Source organism: Passer domesticus, chromosome 7 (genome assembly GCF_036417665.1).
Source record: "Passer domesticus isolate bPasDom1 chromosome 7, bPasDom1.hap1, whole genome shotgun sequence".
Taxonomy (NCBI): domain Eukaryota; kingdom Metazoa; phylum Chordata; class Aves; order Passeriformes; family Passeridae; genus Passer; species Passer domesticus.
The window spans coordinates 38,589,157-38,614,669 of NC_087480.1; the positions used below are offsets into that span (position 1 = coordinate 38,589,157).

General features: G+C 45.2%; 1 protein-coding gene across 2 annotated transcripts; it reads left to right on the forward strand.

The window, feature by feature from the left end:
- The first annotated feature begins 8,368 nt into the window (after positions 1-8,368).
- On the forward strand, positions 8,369-24,929 carry IVNS1ABP (influenza virus NS1A binding protein). Of its 2 annotated transcripts, none has more exons than XM_064427796.1 (15): positions 8,369-8,621; positions 14,173-14,404; positions 15,588-15,714; positions 16,018-16,187; positions 16,275-16,350; positions 17,047-17,220; positions 17,608-17,733; positions 19,094-19,201; positions 21,258-21,384; positions 21,896-22,120; positions 22,196-22,317; positions 22,465-22,591; positions 22,673-22,804; positions 22,949-23,122; positions 23,505-24,929. In XM_064427796.1, the coding sequence occupies exons 3-15, from the start codon at positions 15,604-15,606 to the stop codon at positions 23,756-23,758; spliced, it is 1,926 nt and encodes a 641-aa protein (XP_064283866.1). In that variant the 5' UTR covers positions 8,369-8,621; positions 14,173-14,404; positions 15,588-15,603; the 3' UTR covers positions 23,759-24,929. The 2 variants fall into 2 exon arrangements, with proteins under 2 accessions (XP_064283866.1, XP_064283867.1); XM_064427797.1 differs by lacking the exon at positions 8,369-8,621 and adding an exon at positions 13,472-13,722.
- The last annotated feature ends 584 nt before the right edge of the window (positions 24,930-25,513 follow it).

Below are 25,513 nucleotides of genomic sequence, written 5' to 3' on the forward strand. Positions count from 1 at the left end.
ATAACAGTCCTAATATTGGAGACCTAAATGGTAATTAAGATTATAAAACTGTAAGTAAAACATGCTGCAATTACCTGAGTAATTTGGTTCAAATCAACTCAGAGATTAATGAAGTAAATGCTTCTGCAGTCAATTATTTCTGCACACTGGGTCAGTTCTTACTCCAACCAAGTTCAAAGGAAGACATGCCTTTAACTCTGACAAGAGCAGGAACTTGCTGTTGACTGGTAGGGATGGATGGCTGCAGAGCTTTGAAGCTGGAACAAAACACACAAGGCCATCACACACTAGCAACTGTCTTGGCACCACAAACATTTACATATCAGAATGCTACATGCTCTTCATTTTATGTGTGACAGTAAAATAACTGAGACCTTCATGTAAGGGTCAATGTAGAGTATTTCATAAAATAAAATAGAGTATTTAATAAAAATGGAGTTTATTGTTTAACTTCCTCTCCTGACTATCCTGGTGCATACAACATTTAAGAAGGGCACAGTGAGATGCACAGATACATACACTTGAGTGTGTCCAGAGGAGGGCAGCTGAGGTTGCTGAGGGGCTTGGAACACAAGTCCTGTGAGGAACAAGTGAGGGAGCTGGGGGTGTTTAGGCTGGAGAAAAGAAGACTCAGGGGTGACCTTATCACTCTCTACAGCTCCCTGAAAGGTGCCTGTAGTCAGGTGGGGTTGGGCTCTTTCTCCAGGCAGCACTGACAGAACCAGAGGACACAGTCTCAATATATAGTCTGGATATTAGGAAAAAGTTTTTCACAGAAAGAGTCATAAAGTTCTGGAATGGTCTGCACGGGGATGTGGTGGAGTCACCATCTCTGGATGTGTTTAAGAAAAGCCTGGATGTGCCAGGCTTTAGTTGAGGTGTTAGGGCATGGGTTGGACTCCATGATCTTTAAGGTCACTTAGAACCCAGTGATTCTGTGAATTCTGTGAATATATATTTAAAGAAATAAGCTGGGCATTTCCCCACAGTGTTTGGGCAGCCAACAGCACTATTAATACTCCAGTGTAACTTGAGGCAGCCTGTCGTGGTTCTCCCTCCCTGTGCTAAAAGGATGGGGCCAGAAAGTCAGATGCATGACCTTATGATGGAATTTGCAGTTCTCAGGAGAGTAGATGACATTGCATGTATGCCAAATACTCTTGTTGCATCTAGTCCATCCCCATTGGCAGCCATCAGGCTGAAATTTTAAATCTCTCCAGCCTTTTTGTCCCCTCTCAAGGCTGGGCAGTAATTCAGATTCTGGAAGGGACACTGGTGCTACAGGAAAAGTATTTCCCACTCCAAATGTGTTCCTTTACACTTCCCCCCCTTGCTGCTCTACCTTCCATAACCCTTCCAGTGCTCATCCTGTTTGCACTCTGTGCATATCTTCAAAGTGCACTGCATTTTCATTATGAAGATGCTTTGTGCCTGCATTACAAGGTGTTGCAACTAGAGGTTGCTTCTGTGCAATTAGTGATTCCTGATGATATAAAAATATGCATTGACTAGTTCTAAAATAAGACCACTTTGTTCCTGTTTACTTCTATTTAAACTGAATATACTTGTTAAGGAGAAACTTGCAATTACTTGTGTGCTTTTATTTTAATGATGATGATTTCCTTAGTATAAACAGGTCATACTACAGATATGATACGTGAACCTCTCCTCCTTAAATTGTCAGAGATTTGCTCAAATTAGCATTGCAACCAGAAGCTCTCAGCAGAATATGAAACAGGAGCTGGAAGCAGTGACGTGCTCTGTTTTCAAAGGCAGCATGCACACAGAGTGGCCTCAGCTGCCCCGGCTCTCCTTTCACCCAACCATTAAAGCGAATCCTGCTGCAATAGGGAGTAAAATAAAATAAAGTTCTTCTTGCATTCCTTACACAGCCCCTGTCCCCTATATCCCTTCTGGTGAGCCCTAGCCTCTCCCAGGCTCCAAGGAGAGCAGTTACCTCCCTGCACTGAGGGGGAGAGGTAGGCACTGAAGATCCACTCCCACACACATCTCATGAGGGAGCACTTGGGTTGAAGCAGTTCAGCTAAAAATCACAGGTAATTCTGTAACCTGCCCTTAAATAGCATTCACATTATCTGCTTTCTGCTGCAGCTCCCTCTCTTTACTCCCTCCCAGGTATCATGATCATCCCACGCATCAGACACACACCATATGCTGCACTTGCAGAAGTCCCCCAAAAATTCTGGTGACTATAGACTGCCCTGATCTTCCTTTCACCATATTCCCTCTAGATTCAAGAGCTGGAAAACTTCATTTCTGTCAGCAATGCCAATCCTTGCACTTCAGTGGTGTCAACCAGGTCAGACAGCTGTCTCCATGCAGTCCACTCAGCTGTGGAAACACCACTGAAAAGTGAAACATAAATATTAAATAGTTATCTTTTCCTATGCATTTCTTTGCTGCAGAATTAATGTGCATATAGCTCTGGGGTCTTCAAACAGAAGGCGCAAGAAATGCAAGATACTGTGAGTTATGTGAAAGAAATAATTTCAACACAAACTCTACCCTCAGTTGAAAGACCTTATTTCCATGGAAGTTTTCCTTATCCCTATCAAAACCTACAACCTATGACAGGCCGGGTGAGGCACTCACTGATGCTTCTGGAAACAAATCACACCAATAAAAGACACCTTCCTTCCCCAAATGTTAAACATAACCCCCCCAGTGCTGAATGTCCTCCTGACATTGGTGAAATCAAAGAGGATCCATGTATCAGAAGGTTTATTTTTTCAGACACTGCAAGCTGCATCATAATACAGAGTGAGGACACAGTTCCAATAAATTTCTATGTTCTTTGGAATAAATGATGAGGTTGAAGATTAATTCATTTCTTTTGATCAAGAAACAGCACAGTTAATCTTTGGCTTGCTCCTGTGCTCATTGGAAAACCAACCCTCAAGGCGGGGTTCTCATTAACCTGCCTTTGTGCTAGCAGGGCTATACACTGGGAACAGCTTTCCTTTCATGGGACATAAAGGTTCTTCTACATTTTTCTTCTCTTTTTAAAATTAAATTACTCATAACATTACTATGGCTGGAACACATAAGCAGAGTTAAAGTGACATAAAATCTATTCTTCTGCTCGTGCATAGGTTACAAATGCACAGTCCAACTCTTAAGTAATTTTGTCCTCATAGCTTATGATGTTAGTATCAACTAAAAAAGAAAAATTGAAGGATGCTGGGTTCTTCTGTAAAACCAGAAATAAGAGTTCTGTTTAAAAAAAAAAAAGCCTCGTCACAGGAACTATGGACCTCTCAGTATAAATTTTCAGTCATTTCCTGGAACACTTTCTGAGCTGATGATAGAACAGGATACTTCATTCTCTTTTACTTTCCCAGTAATGCTGTAATATCTCTACATGGTCATCCTTTATGTTATTTTAACAGCTCACCTGTCTTGCAGCAGGGAGGACAGGAAGTGTATCCCTCACAGCCACGGGGATGTGTGGGAGCAGTCCTGTCCCCCATGCTGTTGGTGCCCTCAGCCTGCTGCTGACACTGTTCTGCTGCTCCTAATTACAGCCATCCCTTAATGACCACAGCAGGGATGCAGGAGGCTGAAGAACACACTGCTGCCAAGGAGCAGCCTCTTCCAGCTGTGGTGGCCTAACAGCAATTCCTGACGCTTCATCACAAGAGGATTTCCAGGTCTCCCTTTCCTTCTCTGCCATGACCCATCACAGCTCTTCTTTGGGATAAAGGCAATCAGGTCTCTGTTCGTTTGTCTTCCAGAAATTCCCCACTGTTAGCATTCTTAATTAACATTCTGATTTTTCACTAGGACCACGAGTGAAAGTAATGATGCAGCTTCAGAAGGACAAAACTAAAAAGAAGAAAAAGCAAACTGGGAGCTACCAGGCTCCAGTACAGCCAGCGAACACTCAGTGAATGCAGCCCCAAGGACAAATAGTACAAAGCTCTTACTTGCGTGCACAGTCAGAAGCTGGCAGAAAGCTGAGGGGTCAAGAAGGCAAACAATTCAAGTGCAAAGTGTTTTATTATAACCCTCTGAACAGGATGTTTCAGCCAAAGAAGCCATTGTCCTTATGGAAGCAAGAAAGACATACAGGTGTATGAAACGAGTCAGCGTTTTTGTAATGTACAACCAGAATATATTTGCAAATATCACCGCCCAGCAACCACAAATTAATATAGCTGAGAAGCTTTTAATTTTAACTAGGCTTCCAGTCCTAAGGAACCAATAACAAAATTTCAAGTTCTATTGGAAAGCCACAAACTAGAGAATTTTTAAAGGCTTATTCCTGATCAGGAGCTCTTGAGCATACATGCAAAGTCAAAAGGATCAGACTTTAGCTCACTCTCCTAAAAATAACAGAATCCCAGAACGGTTTGGGTTCGAAGGGAACCTCATCTTGTTTCAACCCCTGCCATGGGTAGGAACACCTTCTACTATCCCAGGTTGCTCCAAGCCCTGTCCAGCCTGGCCTTGGACACTTCCAGGGATGGGGCATTCACAAATGTGCCACCACAAATGTTTGGAATCAGATCTGAATATCAACTTTGGATTTGTTTGCTTCAAGAATGACGACAGGACAGGTACTGCTTTGTGAACACATCCATACTTCTGAACTGATGTTGCATCTGGGTTAAATACTGTCCCAGGCCAAGGAAAAATAACTTGTAATATAAATAAAAGTAGTATCTCCAAGCCCAGAATAGATCTGCTGACATTTGCCTGGGGAGAATTGTCCAGAAAGAGTTATAAAAGCTGTAGTTTTTCTAAAATTGTAACTGTTTTCTCTGTGCAAGATATATCTCAGCTGGGAGTTCACATGAGGCTTCATCCCAAAAGCTGTGTCTTTGAGATGGAAAGATTGATTCTTCAAGGACAGGTAGTCAGAAGAAGGGCTTTTCAATGACCTTAACCAGTGGCTTTATCAGGATTCTCTGAATATTTCCTATGGACTTCATCCAATGGAATTAATTAAGAAGACTTCTGTTTGCTTAATGGAAATAAGACATAATTTATAGCCTTGGTATGGCAGACAGTCTCTGGCTTTCTGTCCAACACAAATCAAGGAAGGTGACTGTGGTGGAAGAATGGTGTCTCCTGAAATGAAGGAGAGAAGTTGTTTACATTGTTCAAGAAAGATTAACAGAGATTTGATAGAGAACTTGTCATTAAAATCTAAGGCCACAGCTACTAAACCTGTGTCTTTTAATACTCCTTCATAGTGCTTATAAATGTCCTGCATTCTTTGCTCCTATGTAAAGAATTCATCCAAGACTATCACTGCTTTGCCATAGGGAAGGAAAGGAGATGAACTGCCCTGCTCAGAGTAGCTCTTATCAGCCAGCCAGATGGCAAATGATGTGCCAGAATGTACAGGGAAGAGTCCAACATGGACCATTAATCCCAACCCAGCCCAAACACCATTAAAATGTCACTGCTAAGAACTCTGAGAGCCAAGGCACTGACAAAACGTGTTCTACACAAGTACTTCTGCAACCAGAATGAATTATCAAAAACCTTTCCAAAATGCAGGAAGGAAAAGTTATGGAATGAGTACATTGGTGGAAGTTATAATTACACAGAACACAAACAAACTTCAACTGCAATACATATCTCACTCTATGTTTTTTTTAAATATATACGTGATAAAGGATATTGAACTAAATAGTATTTGGTTTCACAAAGCAGTCTGTTCATTCATAAAAACAGTTTTCTATTTAAAATAAGCTATTTAAATTTTCTATATAAAATAAGAGGAGGGACTGGATTCTCTGGCTGGTGGTGCTGCCCTGCACTGAGCTGTGCTAGTTCATGTCCACAGAGAAACACTACGTGACTCTGAATTTAAAGACATTTTGTAGAGCAGATTATGAATAAAAAAAAAAGGCCTTATTTTCACTTCTAAGAGTGACATATTTTTTCTATACTTCCTCCATTTTTAGTGCAGCAATCCAAGCCACATATTTTGCTCTAACCAAATACAGTATTTTCTCTCTCAGGTGGTTTTAATGACAAAGCTCTACAGGAAGCAGAGTTTGATGTTATAACATTAAGCCTTTGCAATAGCCGGAGCCATCAGACCTTTGGATGAGACATGGTGGAGACCAGCAGAAAAGCCACATCAGGGCCACCTATAAACACCTGACTGAGGGGAAACACACCATTTGGATGACAAGCAAGAGGGCTCTCCAGGGATTAGACTGTGTTTTCCATGGCAGGAGACAACAGGTATGCTGAACATCCAGAACCTCCACACGCATAACAATTAGTTCTGATTCAGCTGCAGGTAACTCAATCACTTGCTATCAACTCAATCACTAGTCCCTTTCCATAATGGGTTCTTCTTTACAACCCAATTAATGTTTAGCACAAGTTGCATTGGGAAGTTTTGCAAAGTTTCTAGCCATTTAAAATGAAGGTATTTGCATGTCACAGAAGGACCGTCCATCAGCATAGGATTTCATCCAGAGTAAGGGTGTTTTAATGATTTTAAATGATTTCATGTTGATTGCACAGCAAGGAGAGAAGGAAAAAACCTCTTTTTTTTAAAGTGGGAGTAAGTTTGGGTGATTAGAACACAGCTGGGCCAAAGGAGAGCTGAGCTCCTGGCCTAGCCCTGCTATGCACGGGGGTCCATGGGAAGAGAGCTGGGAACACTCATCTGCTAACTGTGCTGTAGGGAAGCTGCTGCTCCTGCTCTCTGACATCACATGTGGTGGCTGACAATGAAAATTGATGGTGATTCATAAAGGCATCTCCGTCCCTAAAAAAACTGGAAGAGCAGCTTGCGCAATCTTGAGATTTACTTAATTAACATCCCAGCACCATTCTGTTTGATCATCATTCCTTTACCTCCTTCTCCCTCCCAGCTTTGCCTTTGATTAACAGGGCCCTGATAAGAAACTTCATTCAAAAAGAAAGCAGAGTGGGAAGGCAGCGCTGAGGTGTGGCTGGTGATTTAAAAGCTGAAAAGAGGGAGTAAGAATGTCTCAGGGAGGTGGGAAGTTGGGATTGCCATTTGCTGCAGGCAAGGTGAGAAACTGGAGAGGGCTGAGCTGCAGCTGAAATATATGTGCAGGTGAGGAATACACCTACAGCTTAATGCCTCTGCCTGCTTCTGATGAGACAAGATCATTGTTTTCAGTGTTTTTAAAGCACTTTATGCATAAAACCTCTGAATGGCTTAACTTCAGTGTTTTCAAACATGCTTCTCCACTAAGATTCCTGAAGACTGTTGGACAAATGGGCAAATTTTATAATATATGACAAAATATCACTTACATTGCACAGCTGAGACACTGAATGTGTATCTAACATAATCTACAGGTTTCCTATTTCCTGAGCAAGGCAGCCTCTGAATCCAGAGGAGGCACTCAGGAAAGTTGCACAGAGAAGTGTACACTGCCTTCCAGGTGACCTTGGCACTTTAAATCAGGAAGCAAACATGGATCCTTAGACTTTACCCGGCCCATGGATTATTTATGAGGCTCTTGCAGCAGCTCTCAGGCCCAGCCATGAATGCATGCAGCTTGCATGCAAACACATAGCAAACAGACAGGGCTTCAAATAACCCTCGTTTATCAGCAGGGATGTTTAAAAATTAATTTCCCTGGAAAGACAGACTTTATCCTGAAGAGTGTGTGGGTGAATTTCTCATCCAGCTGTTGAAAATGCTGTTCATCTGGAAAATGCCCTTCCCAGAGGGACTCCAGGGGGATGGGGTGAGGCGGAATGGAGCTGTCATGGCCTCACACAGAGAGCACGCTCCCAGGGAGAGCTCCCAACATGAAACACGCTATTTTTTTTTTGGTCAAACAGATATAATGCCTTGAACTACAGCCCAGATTGATGAGGGAGTGTTGTGGCTGAAGGGGTGGCATGGCTGAGGGGGAGCCATGGCTGAGGGGGTTCATGGCTGAGGGGGGAGCCGTGGCTGAGAGGGTCAAACGGGTGAAGGAGAGTCGTGGCTGAGGGGATGTTATGGCTGGGGAGGAGTAATGACCGAGGGAGACCTGCAGCTGAGGTGCTGACATGGCTATGGGAGAGTCACGACTGAGGGAGTATCATGGCAGGGCGGATCTCATGGCTGAGGGGGTGTCGTGGCTGAGGAGAACAGCCCCAGGTCCGAAAATGAAAGCCTACTGCACCAGTTGTGCTCGTGGCTGACTGCTGCGACCAACACTCGCGACGGCAGTCGGTACGGACAGAAACGGACACGGTGCTTCTGCCCCGCCGCTTCCTCCGCCTCAGCCCCGACGGGCTCGGCGCCTCTTCCCGCCGGCCCTGAGGCGGAGGGGCCGCGGAGGGCGGGGCGGCCGGACTCGTTTCGAGCGGAGCCGATCGCGGCCGCCCCAGCACCGCCTCCTCCCCTCCCCGCTCTCCTCCCGCCTCCCGGAGGCGGAGGGTCCGGGGCTCGGCGCTGTGCGTGTATCCGCAGCTCGCGTGGCCGCGCTTACCCACTCCGCTCCCGCCTTCCCTCGGCAGCGCCGCGCCCTCCGCTCTCCGCTCCCTCCGTTCCTCCGCTGCTCCTTCCCGGCCAGCCGGGGTTGCGCCTGCGAGTCTTCTTCCCCCGCATTCTGGAGGCTCTCAATATGTTCAGCGCCGTCCGCGCCCAGAGGCAGCAGGTACGGCGGGCGGGGGCCGGGCAGGGGCCGCGCGGCCGCGCTTTGTTCGGCGCTGGGAGCGGGCGGAGGCGGCGGCCCGGGCGGGCTCGGGGAACCGGAGCTCCTGCGGCCCCGAGGCGCTTTGTTGCTCGCTCGGGGCCCGTTTTCTTGGGCCGCGGAGCTGCCCGCATGGCCTGGAGGGCGTGAGGCCGCTCGCTCCGTGCCGGGGGACGGGCGGGCCCCGGCGGCCGGGCAGTGCGGTGTAGCTCCCGGCCGGGAATTCCCGGGTTCCCCGCGCGTGCTTCTGAGGGGCCAAGGTCGGGCACTGCCTCTTCCAGCGCCACGCTGCAGGAGAGGCATCTTCCTAAACCCGGACCGAGAATGGGGGGAAAAAGGGAATCGCGGGAATGCTGGAGTTGGAAGGAAGTAGCCGCTCCAGGATGAGCAACGTGTGCTGATAGCTGTTTGCCAATGTCGTGACCTCCCTGTCATCTGTACCAGTTCTAGGAAGTGGGAGATAATAAAGGAAAAACAGTGGCTGCCAGCTCACTTTAGTGCTTCTGGGGAAAGCTGATGAGGGTGAATGACCAGAGCAGGTTTTTTGGTTTTTTTTTTTTTTTTTTTTAGGGTTTTTGGAGGGTGGCTGGGGAGGTGTACAATATGTTCTGCCTGCATGCACCAATTTCCAGAGCTTTTTAGTATTTTCAGAGGTGCTTCAAGGTAGAAAACGCCTTTGCATTGGCACTTTTGCTGTTCCTTCACCCAGCATTCCCGCAGATAATAAAAGCTGAATTGGCTGTAATTTCATGCAGGGTAGAAAAATACTGACAGTGAGAGGCAAAACATCTGAGTTATTTCCTAAGGAGATGTGTGGTGATAGACTAATGGAAATACAGTCTCATGTCTCTCCTTATTTGTGTGGTTTGTGAAGGGAGGACTTTTTTTTTTCTTGTGTGCAGTGATGGGTGTGTAGACACCACATCTCTTCTGTCAGAGAGCTAGAAAATAAGAAAGCAAGCAGGATGTGGTGCTTTGATGGTGAGATTGGTTTAATTTTTGAAAACAGATTTTGTAGCCACAAGCCTTATTCCTGGAGCACAGGAGTCAACAGTCAGGGAATACTTTCCAGTCTGGAAGCTGTGTGTTAGCTGCTGTAATTAAGTCTGATTTTATTTTCATCAGCTTGAGTTCTTAAAGAGTGGGAGATGGTAAGAAAGGCAAAAACTGCCCAGAATGGGGGTGGAAGACAAGGAGGACATATAAACAAAACTCAGTGGTTTGATTGTGTGACAGATGTTTGGAGAACTGTGGGAAGTCTGTGTTAATAGAAAAAAATAAACCCAGGGGGTGGGTGCATGAAATTACAGGGGGTGGGAAAAGGGGAGGAAAGAACTCAGATTTTCCTAGAGTGAATGTGATGCAGAAGGTTGAAAAAGAGATGTAGATAAGGATTGTGACAACAACAGCAAAAGTGTAAAGTGGGAAAGAAGAGGAAGGGCAGAAGCAGTGTGAAAAGGGAACTAATGACCAGAGCTAGGGCTTAGAAGTGTGGGAGGCCAGTCCCAGACTGCTGCTGAATGAGCAGCTGGAGTGTTGGCAGCTGAGGGTTGTTGCTGGAACAGCAGTAACATTCAAGCATGAAGCCTGCTGCTTATAAATTTTTAAAATCTGCATGCATAAATGTGTTTGGAAGAGCTCTCTGGGCTTGCTTTCCATGGGCAGTCCAAGCATTGCACCTTCCCGGGCTGCATGGAAGAGGTTTTGGAAAATGTCCACAGTACTCTGTCATTCCTCTTCAATTCCTAACCAGTGATAGCAAATATTCCATCTCTCTCCCTGTCCTCACTGTTGGCATGGGAGCATGACTGAGGTTGATGTGAAGTGAAATAGAAAAATTTTGTCTACAAGTCATATTTATCAGTGAGACTAAATCTTTAGTGGAATGCAACTGCATAGTGAATAAGCAAAACAAAATTGTTGTAAATTCAGAGTTTTACTCTAGATTACTGGAATAAAGAGATTGGGCCTCTTTAGTGGTGTAAAGTGTATTAATAAATGTCTTGTCTTTGGTGTTTTGCCCAAATGCAGACTCAGACATGAGAATATGATGTGTTTTTACCCTAAATAAATGCTAACGTATGAAAGAACTGTTTTGAGGACGTTTGGTTTTATATTCTGATACAGATAATGGACTGTGAGCAGTCGTAGGTGTGACCTACATTTCTTCTGAGCTGGGCTGTCACAAGCCAGAAAGCTCTGACTAGATGTTCAATTCCTTTTTTGTTTCACAAATGTCAATCAGCTGTCATTACATCAGCAAGTATTGATGTTAAATCAAAAGATTATCAAGTATCTCCCCCAAAGTATTGCTTTACCTGTGGGTTGAAGAAGTAGTACATTAATTTGACTAAAAGGTTTGTGCAGAATTGGCACGGCAAATCCTGCGCATGGAAAATGGGCTGTATTGAAGATGAGAGGTAAAATAGATGGTCCCTGTGTTGTTAGGTCATGGGCAAGGTGACTCTGCCTCTGGGGCTTGTCATCTTGGTGGTCACCTGAGACCACAGCTCCTGCAGGAGGCTCTGCAGGGGACAGGCCTAGGGAGCACTGAGGATCACTGTGTCTCAGGATCAGTGCTATTTAGTCAGGTTTTCTTAAAGGTACCTTTAACTAGGGCAGCAGTGAAACAGAGGAGTTTAAAAGGAGGGGGATCTCCCTTCTGGAAGTCAGGATGTGCAGCCAGTTTATCTCTGAGTTGTGATGAGCTGTGACTCGCTCACGGTCCAGTGGTACATGGCAAAGGAAAATCTCAGTCTGTGCACGACGTGAGGCATTCAGGAAACACAATTACTACAACAAGGTTCTGTTTAAAATCGAGCAGCTGGGCAGACATTTGAGTCCTTGCATTCCTGTGCCTGGGAACAGCTGGGGTGCCAGAACACACCATGTGGATGTTCCTGACTTCAGGGCTGCCTCAGCCCGGTGATCAGCTCTTGATCCAAGGGGGTCTCCAGCCCCAGCACCAGTTCCAGTCCTTACTGTTAAAATTACAACAAAAATCTAGAGTTTATGCATTACTCTTTATTTATTCTGTATCATTTTAAAAGGAAGGGAACAGCTGCTCTCAAGAAGGAGTTTTCTCCAGTGGAATGTGTTGTTCCCATTCTGGGATGATAATTCTGTAGCTTTAATGTGTTTAAAGAAGTGCATTTGAATGGAGCTTGAACAGTCACAATGTCAGAGGCACCAGGCTTTTACCTGGCTGGCAGTCATCTGGGAACATCTCACTTGGCTTAAAAAAAAAATTAAATCCTGGATAGTTAGAAAAAAGACCAGAGAGTTCTTCATGTGCTGAGCTAAAAGGGAGTATAAGCAAGGAGGGGGAGGTAATGACAAAGTGATTTTGATTTTAGAAAATAATTTAAAGGAACAAGTTTGTTTGCAGTGACCTTTAATGCAGAATAGGCAGCGTTCTTGACTTTGCAGTGAATTTTGGCTGATAGTTTGGGTTTTGTTGCAGCAGCAGTACTCCAAACCAAAATGTGAAAAGCTGTGAATTTGCTTGTGCTATTTAATGCTGTTTTGAGTAATAATATTAGCCATGACACACACAACAGCATTGAAAATCTGTGGCAGTAATTAAAATGTTCAAATTCCTATATATTTGGATTGGGCAATAACATTAGGGACATACATGCATCTGCATGGGATTGGCGTCTCACACAAAGGAGGATTTTAGCAGACAAATCTTCCATTTCAATCCAGAACTATGTTGGATGACCTGAGGTCTTTAAGGTCCCAAGGAAGTACATGTGGCAGAGTTAGAGCATTGGAAATAAAACTGATGTGTTGCAGCAGAATGTGCCAACACACACCCAGAGATGTAAACTGAGCGAGGCTGATTGTGGGATTTAGTTAGAACAGTTTGACTAGCTGTCCTGTGACTTGAAATGTTTAGGTTGAGGTGAATTTTTGGTGAAGGTGTGGACATCAGGCTATTGAGTTCTGTTTTGAGAAGTTTGCTTGCTTTAAAAATTGCAGTGATCATGCCAGTTGTACCAACAGGGAAGTGTTGACTGCCAAATGCCTAATTAAACACCATTTGTTAAATAGAGCTTGGTGTCGGCTTCTTAACTTGCCTGTAGGATTCCAAAAAGAATATACCTTAATTTATTGTTGTTTAATCTCACCTATGCATGTGATTTCCCAGCAAAGCAGACTGGCACTGCAGTGTGGTGACAGAAGTTGTGTGCAGGGGTGCTGCTCCTGCAGCGCTCCAGCATTCATGGGTGCTGTGTTCCCTTCATGCTTCATCCCAAGCACACTGCTGTGCTTGGGAGCAGGTGTTCCCTTCCCTGGGCCCTGTGGCTGTGCCTGCTCCAGAGCCAAGCTCAGCAGTGTTTGCTCTGCCTGCACGGTTCTCTGCTGGCTGGAATCTTCTGTGTGCCCAGCTGTGGGAGTGGAGGTGGAGCTGGTACGTGGTGGGATAATGCCCTCTGCTGCTCCCAGGAGTCAGCCTCCTGCTGGAGCCTCTGGGCTGCACCAGGCAGGTTTGGCTCCTGCCAAAGTCACCCTGGCCACGTAGCATGGTCACAGGGTTCTCTCCCTGAAACGGAGGGCATTTCTAGTTTCTGACAAGGAGAAATGAGCTGCACCTATTTTTAGGAAACCCAGTTCCCGATGTGGCATTTATTCTGTGGATACAAATATAGTGTTGGAACTGAAGTGATTGATGTTTTCCTGAGGTGGCACCAGGGTCATGGAAAGTTCCAGAGTGAGTTTGTTGCCTGTTCCCTCCCTGCTGCTGCTCCTCCTCCTCTTCTCCCCTCCCCAAAAAATCCTGGCATAAAGAGCCCACCAGCATGTGAATTCCCAGCAAAGCCACCCCAGTCTGCACTGCCAGTGCCGAGCTCAACCAGAACCCAGCAGGGTCTGTTCCCAGCAGAGACCTTTTACCAAAGAAAGCTGTCATACAGATTCCTGACTTTATAAATCTTTCTGGAAGCAGCGGAGACTGGAGACATGCCCAGTCATCTCAGACATGTCCTTAATCCATCTTCAGACAATTTTAGGCATTCGGTAGAAGAAGGCTATAAGTAGATGAGCACAAGAAGAGCTGAAGGTAGGAGGCTTGTGGATTGTGTTCTTTTAGAAAATGGAGTCGTTTCTGTTGTGTTACGTGTGAGTTACCTACTTGTGGAAGCAGTAATGATGATAGGATGTGCTGAAGGGCAGAGTTGGTGAGGGATTGGCTAAAAATGGGATTCAGCTGTTCTAACTTTTTTCCTAAACACTAATTTAGCCCTTTTCTTGTCTCGGGGGGTATAATGATGATGTGGTTGATCTCTTGCTAGGCATGAGGACATATTGGTGTCAGTATGGAATTTTTCAGACTGCTTGCTTTTTGTGGGGAAAAAAAAACCAAACAAAAAAACAACAACAACAAAACACCCTCAACTTGTTTGTGAAGAAAAACTTGTTTGTTTGGGTCAGGACCGTGAATCAAGTTTTATGTGAAATATGTGACAGCACTATTTGTTGTCCTTACTTGATACCTTCTCGTTTATTGCAGGTTATGATGCATGACTATCACAGAAGAAATTCATGTCTATAGCTCATAAGGACTATATTACATCATCTTCAAGCCTGATAGTTTTGGAATCCATATTGCAGCTGCAAACACACGTCTGCTTTTGCATTTCTACAAACATCTTCCCTATCAGGAGATCCTGACACTCAAGTGCTCTGTTCTAACACAGTGATACCATTGGGCTATTTTAAATTTACAGTCATATATTTGCTTGGTAAGCTGTACCATTAATTGTGTATACAGTAGTCAATACTTCTGCTGAAATTATGTAGATTTAAAATCTTGGTGTCTTTAATAAAGCACAACAAATGGATGTTTATAAGATTATTGTTACCAGTTTAGGGTTGAATACTTGCAGTAGTAAGTGAATTTAAAATAGATGGATTAACACTAGAAGTATTTTGTGTGAGTTTTGGTATTTTCGTTACTGATTTTTGCAATCCACTGCTTCTGTTTTGGAGTTTTCTTATTTAGTGTGTTCTTAAGAATTTTCTTGAACTTGAGATGGAAATAAAAATTGTTGCTGGTATCATTAACAGAATCCCACATTTAAGATGTTTAAGGTAACTGTACTTCTGTGTATGTTAGCAGCTCAAACTTAGAAATCTAGCTTTTGTTTTAAATTACTATTTCGAATTTGTTAGGTCATGTAAGGGTAGTAGTTTAGTGTTCTTAATTAGCTTCTTATTTGGAAAGTGCTTGACTAAATAAGAATCAATTAAAGGAGCTATAAAATAGCTTCCAGATTAAAAAATTAAAGTTTCCTGAAGTTATTTTTCCAGTCTTGGACTGATCTCCCTGAGGTGGTATTTTTGTGTATGGCTGAGGTCTTCAGAGGAAGTTGTTCTAGTTTTGAGATGACTTAAAATACATGACTGTTCAGAATTTATTAAATTGTCTTTTTTGTTGGTCGTAAAGTTCTTTTGTGACTTCCAGCTGCTCTAAAATACTGAGTCATTGCTCATAAAATTAAATAGAAAATGTTTATCCATCTATTCTACTTCACAAGCTACTTTAAATTCTCAGTTCTTATTTTTCAGTGTAGCTGGGTTTTGTGTCTGCAAAAAATGCAGCTGGACCAGAGTGGTAGGGAGCGGAAAGCGGTGATGAATACTGTTAGCTGGGAATGGATCTACCAAAAAAGGTCTTTAGGGAAGGGAATCTGTGTAATCCAGTGGCTCCCAGCTTGCTCCCACAGAGCTGGCACAGATTCAGGCTGTGGTTTTGAACCCAGTACCTGCTGAAGGGATGTGGATGCATTAAAAATTGTGGCCTCAATCCCTGAAAATCATTAATCCATTAATGCCCCCTGCGTGTTTGTTTGCAAACAGTGTTGCTAGTAGTGCTGCACTGAAGCAAAATGCTGTGTGTGTAACCTTTGCCCGTTGTATGTGCAGCCAGACCAACACCAAAATGATTCCCAACGGATATTTGATGTTTGAGGATGAGAACTTCATCGAGTCGTCTGTTGCCAAACTCAACGCCTTACGGAAGAGCGGTCAGTTCTGCGACGTCCGCCTCCAGGTACCTGTGCCCTGCCCTGCTGGGGGGATGTGGGGGTTACACCACCTGAAGCTGTTGCTTCACAGACTGGGAAATGGGAGATTTTAGAAGCCCATTTTTCTGAAAAATGCATACTAAAAAATATCTAAATGGCATGCACTTTGAGAGGAGTGATGCTAACTTTCAGCTGGAGACTGTTGATTTGAAAAAATTATTTGAACTTTGGCCCTCACCTGAGTAGGCCTTCATATTGTGAAAATACAAAAGGAATTGCAAAAAAATCCTCATTAGCACGTGGGCTTCTTGTTTGTATTTGACATAAAGGTGTGTGGACACGAGATGCTGGCACACCGAGCCGTGCTGGCATGCTGCAGTCCCTACCTGTTTGAAATCTTCAACACTGACAGCGACTGTCATGGAGTTTCCCATGTGAAATTTGATGATCTCAACCCAGAAGCTGTTGAAGTTCTGTTGAATTATGCCTATACTGCTCAGTAAGTAGTTCTCACAGTAACTAGAGAGAGGATAGACTTTGATTTGAAAAATCAGAATAATAAAAGGTAAATTTCTCTATTTAATAGGTTAAAAGCTGATAAAGAACTGGTGAAAGATGTATACTCTGCAGCAAAGAAGTTGAAGATGGAGAGGGTTAAGCAGGTATGGTTCTCAGCTCTTCTGGAAGTCCATTCTGCCTTCCCAGGCTGACAGCATTGCACCTTTTGGTGTTAGTGAGCCAAAACCTGATGCTTCTCTGGAAGAAGTGCTCGGCACAAAGCTGCTGTAGATGCTCCTTGGCACTGTATTGATTTGGTGCCAGCTGGATGTGTTGCTTCCACTTAAACTATCTAGGTGCCAGGGTGTTCCCTGAAGTTATGTTTTGTGTTTGTGCACCTCTGTAAGAAAATCTTGGCTGATTTCCTTACCTTCGGGTCTGTGGCAGCAGTGCTGTGCTTGGTTGTGTTGGGAGCGTGAACAAACCTGTAAATCTGTCAGAAAAAGAATAATTCACACACTCTTGAACATAAATTTGATAGTGCTTGACTTTGGAAATACCCTTAGCCACAGACAGGGGTACCCTTTACAAGGGAATTGGGATTATTAGCTCACCTGACTGAGAAGCAGTTTTGAATAGGTGTTCAGTAGAAAAGCATGGGGTCAGTGCAGATGTCAGTAGCTTCCAAATGTGTCAGAATTTTTAATTTAAGATGTGCATACTCCTGTGGAAGGCAACATTCCCTTTACAGCCCTGGCATGGGGATGACAGCAGAGTCACTACTCTGCAGTTAAAACACTGCTGCTGTATGTTGGGATAGATGATTTAAATGGATAAAAACTGTCTGCTTGCATTGCCAGGTTTGTGGTGACTATTTGCTCTCCAAGATGGACGTACAGAGCTGCATCTCGTACCGGAACTTCGCCAGCTGCATGGGAGACTCGCGGTTGTTGAACAAGATCGATGGCTACATTCAGGAACACCTTGTAGAGATTTCAGAACAGGAGGAATTTCTCAAGCTCCCACGGTTAAAGGTTAGCTTAAGTTTGTAGAATTCCTTCTGGTACAGGATTTCCAAAAAGGAACCTGAGGAGCAACGAGGATTTCCTTCCCTTTTGAGGACAGGAAAGCTTGGTGTACTGACTGCTGCCAGTAGTGTGACAGTTTTGGATCTGTGTCCTATTCTTAGTGCTGTGAACCTTAACTGTAGAGAACACGTGCTGTCACCCTTTTGAGGTGTAAAAGGTGATTGTGTTTAAATGTGCTTCCTAGTTCCATAGGCTGAAAGCTCCTTGTGGTGTTTTCTGGCTCTGTGGTAAAGAGAGAGTTGTGCTCACTTTGTAAAGCACAGCATGCTACAGGGAGGGAGTAAATTTCTAGAGAATTCCTAGAGTAAATAATCTTTTCTCTTTTCCCTCAAGCTTGAAATAATGCTGGAAGACAATGTTGGCCTACCCAGCAATGGCAAATTGTACACAAAGGTAATCAACTGGGTACAGCGCAGCATCTGGGAGAACGGAGGCAACCTGGAAGATCTGATGGAAGAGGTTAGTCTTTAAGAAAATGGGATTTTGGGATTAATCATTTAAAAAACCCCAAAAAAGCCAATATGAAGGATGATCCCTTTTTTCTTTTTTTTTCCCCATCACTTTTTAAACTGACCCTAAAGAATTTAAATTTTGCTGTAGGTACCCCTAAGCTGAGAAACTGGGGGGGTGTTCAGGTGAGCTGAATGCACTGTTCAGTCTGGTCTTCACTTTCCTTTTTGCTCCCTGTTGCTGTATAGTAGCCTGAGAGTGGCCTGTATCTGCTTTAGTTTGGGGAGGTGGTACTGAGACTTGCCATAGATTGGTGATGTTTTCCTTTGCAGGTTTTGCTTGTAAATGCACAGTAGGTAAAAGCTTCTAATGGTTGTTCCTCCCCGTTGGTTTATCTCCCCATAGGTTTATTAACAAAACTAGGATACCAAGGCTGAAGAACCAAGAAGAGCCTCAAGTGTATTGACACGTACAGAAGCAGCAGTCCTGCCCCAGTGCTCCTAAGAAAATCCGCTGTGGGCAGAGAACGATCATGATGATTTAATGGTGTTTACTTACTCCTTTACAGGATACATTATTTTGAAACTTGTGTGTTGTTAAATGGCTTTTCTCATGAATACTAATGGTAGATGTAGCCTGGGCAGTGTTTAATGGCAAAATTAGCGGGGAGATAAAATTTTGAATTGGCTCCAGCAAACAGACTTTACCAAATCTTGTGAAATTCTTCAAAATTTTCAAAATCTGCTATTACAACCACAAAAGATCCCCAGAAACACTTGTCTAGGCAAAAGTACATGTTGATGCTGTCGTATAATCTCAAGTGTATATTTCCTCTTGGAGAAACTAATTTAAAACATCATGTTGAAATTAAGATGCGTTTCATTGAAACAGCTGCATCTGGTTTCAGTGGTGGACAACAGTTTCTTCCAGAACTTAAATTTGTGTTGTCTTCCCTCATTCCCATACCTTTCTTTTAGAGAGTCTGTTGGCTTCTCTTGGCCTTTTTTGATGGAGATAAATATGTGTATTTTTCATAGCAGAAAACTTGTGTGCAGGGATAAGGAAAATGCTTGCATGAGACTGTGAATTTGTGTAACTGCAAATTAATGTGCCTTTTGCTTGTCTAATGTTTCTGTGCTGGGAAAACAGCAGAAGCCCATGGAAAATGAAGATTTCTCTCAAGCTGAGAAAGTAAGGAAGCTTCACTCCCTATTTGAAGATTGCCACCATGACATCTGCTTCCTTTTAGTTTTGCCACTGTGCGAGCTTGAGATGAGCTGACGAGCAGTGTGGTGCCTGGGGTAATGTGCCTGTAGCTGAGGAGCACAGAGACAGCAGCCACATGGGTGTTCTGTTGTTGTTTTTGCAGGTGCAAACGCTGTACTACTCAGCTGATCACAAGCTGCTTGATGGAAATCTGCTAGATGGACAGGCTGAGGTGTATGGCAGTGATGATGACCACATTCAGTTTGTGCAGGTACCAATTGCAGACAGTCTCAGGTAACCCCAGGTAGACTGGAGCAGTTTACAGCACACCTGAAGTCCTGTGTTCTGCTGGCAGAGAAGGCAGCAGGTGCTGTAGTGGAGAAATACTCCAGGAGAAGGTGTCTGGCTGGGAGCTGCTGCAGGCCATGATGTGCTCTCAGCTTCTGTCTCTTTGGCAGGCTGGGCTGACTTTCAGCCTTTGCACAACAGAGTGCTCTAATTCTGACTTCAAAATCAATCCTGACTGTTAGAAGAAAGAAGAGGCAGACAAGCACTCAGCTGTAGGAAGTCAGCTGAGACCTTGTAGAGTTCCCAGAGTCTGTAGAGAAACACGGACTGCTTGGCTTGCAGTGGGGAATGTGTCTGGTAAATTTGGGCCCAGAAAAAGATTCCAGATCCAAGTTCTAACCCTTCAGCTGCCAGCGTCCGCTTCTTTTGTTCAGCTTCACTGGTGGTGTAGCTGCCAAATCTCTCTGATGCTTTGACTGAGTGCAAATCACTCCTGTGCTTTTTGAGAGGTCTTTTTTTATGGTTTTATTTTTTTATTTCTTACCAGGTATAATCCTTCTGAACTCCAGAAAACCACATGGCTTAGTACAAACACAGGCTAAGATAGAAAGAATAAAAAGGACTAACAGTTGTAAATTATCAGTTGCTTTTTACAAATTAACTTGGTTTAAATTTATGAATTTGAAGCAAACACATTGGAATATTTTATAACAGTGAAATATGTTCATACAAAAAGTTTCCTTCATGAAATTCTTAGCTAATGTATAAAACACTGTCCATCCCAGAATGTGGATTTTAGAAGTGAAATAAGAGGAAGAGGGAAGCCAGGTAACTTTCCAGTTTGTTAATTGCTTTTAGAAAGCCTTCACAGGGTTCTCCTCCTCTGGATACCATTTGTAATGCTTAGAAGCAGAGAGGTGAATGTAAAGAAAGTTCATTTTCAGAACTAAGACCAGGACTTCTCAATGTTTTTCTGCAAATCCTTAATAAGAAAAGTCACCAACTTCAGACATCCTTAACAGTTGAGCAAACTAACACTAAAATCCCCTAGATGCCAGTCCTGGAAAAATTGTAACTTTTATGTTTTTAAATTACAAAACTTCATATTTTCTGTTGCTGTTGAGGCAATTTAAAGATAAGAGCTTAGGTGGTTAATTGGATGAAGGTTCAGAAGTAAAAAAAATTCTCTCTACAAATGTGCTGCTTGTCATGGTGAGCTGAGCTTAGCAATCCAGCTCCTCTGTGTGAAGTTATCTGAGTTAGGTGATGTGTTTCTGAAGTCTTGTGACAGTTTCCATGGAGATCAGGCTCCAGGGAACTGTGCAGGCATCACAGACTTGGGACTGTGGTCATAAACTCTGCTGCTGAACAGAATAGACAGCATGATAACTTCCTGTGCTTCAGGAAGAGCCTCAACAACCTAGCCAACTGTGCTGAAACTGGAATTTTGAGTTTTCTCTTAATAGAGTAAAATAATGTAAGCTACAGTATAAATTTAATTGGAGATGAAAAGAAAGTAGAAATCTCTTGTTAGCGGGAAGTATCAAGGGAGTAAAATCCAAGAAACAGCTAATCTGAGCACAGAGGGGAACTGAGGTGAAATTAGTTTGTCTTCAGGGAATGAAGAGAATAGTTTATTCACTTCCAAACAGCATTATATAATTAACTCAAGTTCCAGAAGCAAAGCTTCGAGTGAGGCTCCTATGTGGTAGCTCAGTTCTCTCCAGCTGCGTGTAGCTCTTCCCTTACATTTGTAAACCCTGCTAGAAATGCTCACTCACTGCAGTCCAGCACCAGCAGTATAAAGCTGCAGTCCCAGGATAAATTGAGTTCCAGGAGAAAAGTGTAGGGTGGTTTTTGGCCACTGTTGCTGGGCAGGCAAGATGTTCTGCTGAAAATATAGGTGTGCTATAAATGCTGCTCTGCGGAGGTGGTAGACAAGTGTGCTCTGGAGTAGCTACACAGTGTCTCAGAGAAGCAGAGGTAGAAGGAGCTGTAGTTTCTGGCTAGGTTTCTGTAGCTGCCTTTTGATTTTGCAGAAGAGGCCACCACGTGAGAATGATCACAAGCAGATCAGTAGCAGCTCCTCTGGAAGTCTTTCTCCAAATGCTACTGTTCAGAGTCCTAAACACGAGTGGAAAATCATTGCTTCAGAGAAGACTTCGAGTGAGTAACAAGGGGCTGGGGTTGTCTAACAGATGTGTATCTTGGGTACCTGCCACCTTCTGCTCCCTGGGAATTTCCTTCACATCTCTGAGGAATGCTGAGGTGTTTCTCCTTACTGATGATACAAGCCAAGTAATTTTTAGGGTGCGTCTGATGTACCTGGGCCAAACTGGAATGACATACATTTCAGTTCCTTACCAACTAAATCCATGATGTGTCATCATTTTCCCAGAAAATCCTGAGGAGACAGGCAGTCCATAGTTAATTAACAGAGCTGTTTGCTCTGTGTGTGTAAGGAGACTCCCAACACATGTTTAAGTTGCTGTCGTATGTCCTTCAAGCACTCTTTTAGTGTCTAAAGCATAGTTGTCAATAACTAACACTTTTGGAATCAGTATCCTGAACAAAAATGAAGTTCCTGTGCTGCCAAGGGGAGTGGCACAGCCAGCAGAGCCCACTGGCATCGTTCTCAGTGCCCCCTGGTGACGCTGGCGGTGTGCTGTCCCCGCAGGTAACACGTACCTGTGCCTGGCCGTGCTGGACGGGGTGCTGTGCGTCATCTTCCTGCACGGCCGCAACAGCCCCCAGAGCTCCCCCTCGAGCACCCCGCGGCTGCTGAAGAGCCTGAGCTTCGAGCTGCAGCCCAGCGACCTCATCGAGAAGCCCATGTCCCCCATGCAGTACGCGCGCTCGGGGCTGGGCACGGCCGAGCTGAACGGCAGGCTCATCGCTGCGGGTGAGCCGGGGCAGGGCCACTGGGCCAGGGCCGGGCGGTGCCTCTGAATGGGGGCCAGTAACCTCTCGCTTGCAGGGGGCTACAACAGGGAGGAGTGCCTGCGCACCGTGGAGTGCTACGACCCTGAGAAGGACACCTGGACGTTCATCGCGCCCATGAGGACGCCGAGGGCCCGGTTCCAGATGGCGGTGCTGATGGTGTGTGGGGTGGGACTGCTGAGCTGAACAGGGCACACTGAACAGGATGGCTCTAGGAGTTGTTTCTCTGTAGTTCCATGGTTACCCCAGTGCTTACAAGCTGGCTGGTGTGCCGAGAGGTGACGGGTGTTGGTTTGTTCCCCTCAGGGGCAGCTGTACGTCGTGGGTGGCTCAAACGGCCACTCGGATGACTTGAGCTGTGGAGAGATGTATGAGCCCGAGATTGATGACTGGACCCCTGTTCCTGAGCTGCGGACCAACCGCTGCAACGCAGGTGAGGCCTCTGCAGCACCCAGCCGGGGGGTGGAGACTCAGCCAGCTCTTACTTACTAGCCATTCTTTGCTGTACCAACAGGAGTGTGTGCCCTGAATGGAAAGCTGTACATCGTGGGTGGTTCTGATCCCTATGGCCAGAAAGGACTGAAGAACTGTGATGTGTTCGATCCTGTAACAAAGGCTTGGACGAGCTGTGCTCCCCTTAACATCCGTAAGTTTGCTGGGGAGCTGGGCAGGGCTGGGGAGAAAAGGGCAACTGCAGGACTGCACCAAACCAAAAACTACACCAAAGCAAAGCCCCTTTGAGTCACTGCTGCTGTGGGCTGGTGGCTGACTGTGCCAGCTTTGGTTGCAGGGAGGCACCAGTCGGCTGTGTGTGAGCTGGGGGGGTACCTGTACATCATCGGCGGGGCCGAGTCGTGGAACTGCCTCAACAGCGTGGAGCGCTACAACCCCGAGAACAACACCTGGACCCTGATGGCGCCCATGAACGTGGCACGGCGCGGCGCCGGCGTGGCTGTCCGAGATGGTAGGGCTGGGGCTGCTGCCTCGGGGCCTTTCGTGTTTGCTCTGATGCGAGTAGAATACAAAGCTGGGCAGGAAACAATACACTAGGAGCCTGGCTAAATGGCTACTTCTAATTAAAAAGCAAAACCCTCTTGGTTGTGGGGCACTTTGTTCTGGGTGTTCTGCACCTGATTGAATTTGGACTTTGCCCTTACTCTGAATCAAATTCCTGTCAGCTGTCATGGGCAGGAGCCCCAAAGCAGATTGCTGCTGTAAGTGCAGACCTTGACCAGGCCAAGGTCTGTGACAACGCCTGGGTCCCTTGGGGCTTTGCTGAGCCTCCTGGTGGGAGCACAGGGCCAGCTGGTGCTGAGCAGTGAGCATGGCTCCCTTTCCTCACACAGGGAAGCTGTTTGTGGCTGGAGGATTTGACGGCACACATGCAGTGAACTGCGTGGAGATGTACGACCCTGCCAGGAACGAGTGGAAGATGATGGGCAGCATGACCACGCCCAGGAGCAACGCCGGCATCACCACCGTGGCCAACACCATTTATGCAGTGGGGGGCTTTGATGGCAACGAGTTCTTGAACACACTTGAGGTCTACAATCCGGAGTCGAATGAGTGGAGCCCCTACACCAAAATTTACAAGTTTTAAGTGAATTAAATTCCCTTTTCAAACTAACAGGCTTAGTGATGTAATTGTGTTTCAGTTAGAGGTACACCTGTGAATAGGGGTGGGGAGGGCATAGATGTTGCCAACAGCAACACAGAGCTTTTGCATATTGCATATTAACGTGCTGTATATATTTGTTTTGGAAAAAATATTGAGATGAAGGGTTTTTTTGTGTATTTTAGAACTTTAAAGGTTTTGGTTTTGTTTTAAGATTTTGACGATAACGCAAGAGAAACTAGACTGGGCATATCATTTCAGGAGCTTCCCCCAGTATTTGTCACTTTGCACATTGGATGAATTCTTGGAGCATTCTTGTTCTTGGGGCAGGAAGGGTAACATTTGTGGGGGATAATGTTTTTTTCTTTCATCAGGCCTTGGTTTCCTTCAGTAACTGGAACAATCTGTAACAAGAAGCCTTATTTAAATAGATATAATGGCTATTTTTTTTATTAAAAAAGCTGACATGCCTCTGCTAATACCTTATCTTTTACAATTGCCTTTTTATAACAGTTTTTATATACTCAGCAGAGTATCTTGTCTGTTGAAATGCAAATGGCAGATAAAGGTTATTGAAACAAAGAGACAGCCTTGGAGTTTCTAGAGCCCGAGTGAGACAGTGGATTGCCCCCACAGGTGAGCTGCTGCCTCTGCTGCAATAGTGTGAGTTAGTCTGCACCACCTTCCTTAGAGCTGCAGAGGGTTTCTGGACATGACACACCCAGACTTTCTAGGGTGGCAAAAGGATTCTGGCTCCAAGTGTTTTGAGGAGAATGCAGAGCGTGCTTTCTGTACAGCAGTTTTGTTACTCTGGGTGAGCTGATCTTTGTACAACAACAACAATTTGGGGAGGGGGGTTCTCATGGGTTTTAAACTCTTGCCAGCTGGCAAAGAAAATGTGTTGTAGTACCTGTCTTAAGTTTATTTTTCTAATATTACCAGCTGGAAGTGTGATAGAACACGAATAACTTGATTTTGTATGTGCTCATAGTCCTGTTTTAGTTCACTTTCTCTGTTCCTATGGATCAAACATTGGGGTGGGATGACTTGGTGTCTAATGTGTAGTGCTGCACATCTAACTCTGGGTGCCAAAACTAGCACTGACTGCTTGCTGCTGCTGCAAACACATTAAAGGTACCTTTGGGAAACCCTTGCACCACAGGCGTGCCCTGACCTGGCTCTGTGTCCTTTTCTTCAAGGAGGCGGTGTCCAAAGAGATACAAAAAGTGACATTTCAGATGGGGGCTGGAGTGTCCCATGTCCCTCATGCCTGCAGTGGAGAGTCAGGCTTGCTGCTCGAGGGAGCTGAGAGCACCACAGGCCCTGGGGAGTGTCTGTGCCAGGGCTTTCCCAGCTCAGGGGCTGTGGACAGAAACCTCTGCAGGCTGGGTGCTGCCCCCCAGGGCCCACACAAACGTGTAAATGCACAACAGGGGGGCAGAGCTGCCCCTGGAGCTACTCCTTCACCTGGGCAGCTTTAGGGATGAGCCACACTGCTGTGGGCCAGGTCCTGGGCAGTGGGGCAGGAGCTGGCTGCTCCAGCTTCCCATGGGACCGGGAAAACACCAGGCCCAGGAAATTCACTGGCCCCTGGAGGCTGGTGAAGCTGGTCCAGCTGAGCAGGGAGAGCCAGGAAGAGAGTGGGGAACAGAAGACTCATCCTCCACACCAGCCCTTCTTCCCAGAACCTCCCAGAGCTCAGCCACCCTGTGCTGCAGCTGGCCCCATCAGCACCTTTGA

Coding starts and splice junctions, on each gene's coding strand:
- IVNS1ABP (XM_064427796.1), top strand. CDS start 15,604: ATGATTCCCAACGGATATTTGATGTTTGAGGATGAGAACTTCATCGAG. Junction 16,351..17,046: donor AGATGGAGAGGGTTAAGCAG/GTATGGTTCTCA, acceptor TTGCATTGCCAG/GTTTGTGGTGACTATTTGCT. Junction 17,734..19,093: donor TGGAAGATCTGATGGAAGAG/GTTAGTCTTTAA, acceptor TTGTTTTTGCAG/GTGCAAACGCTGTACTACTC.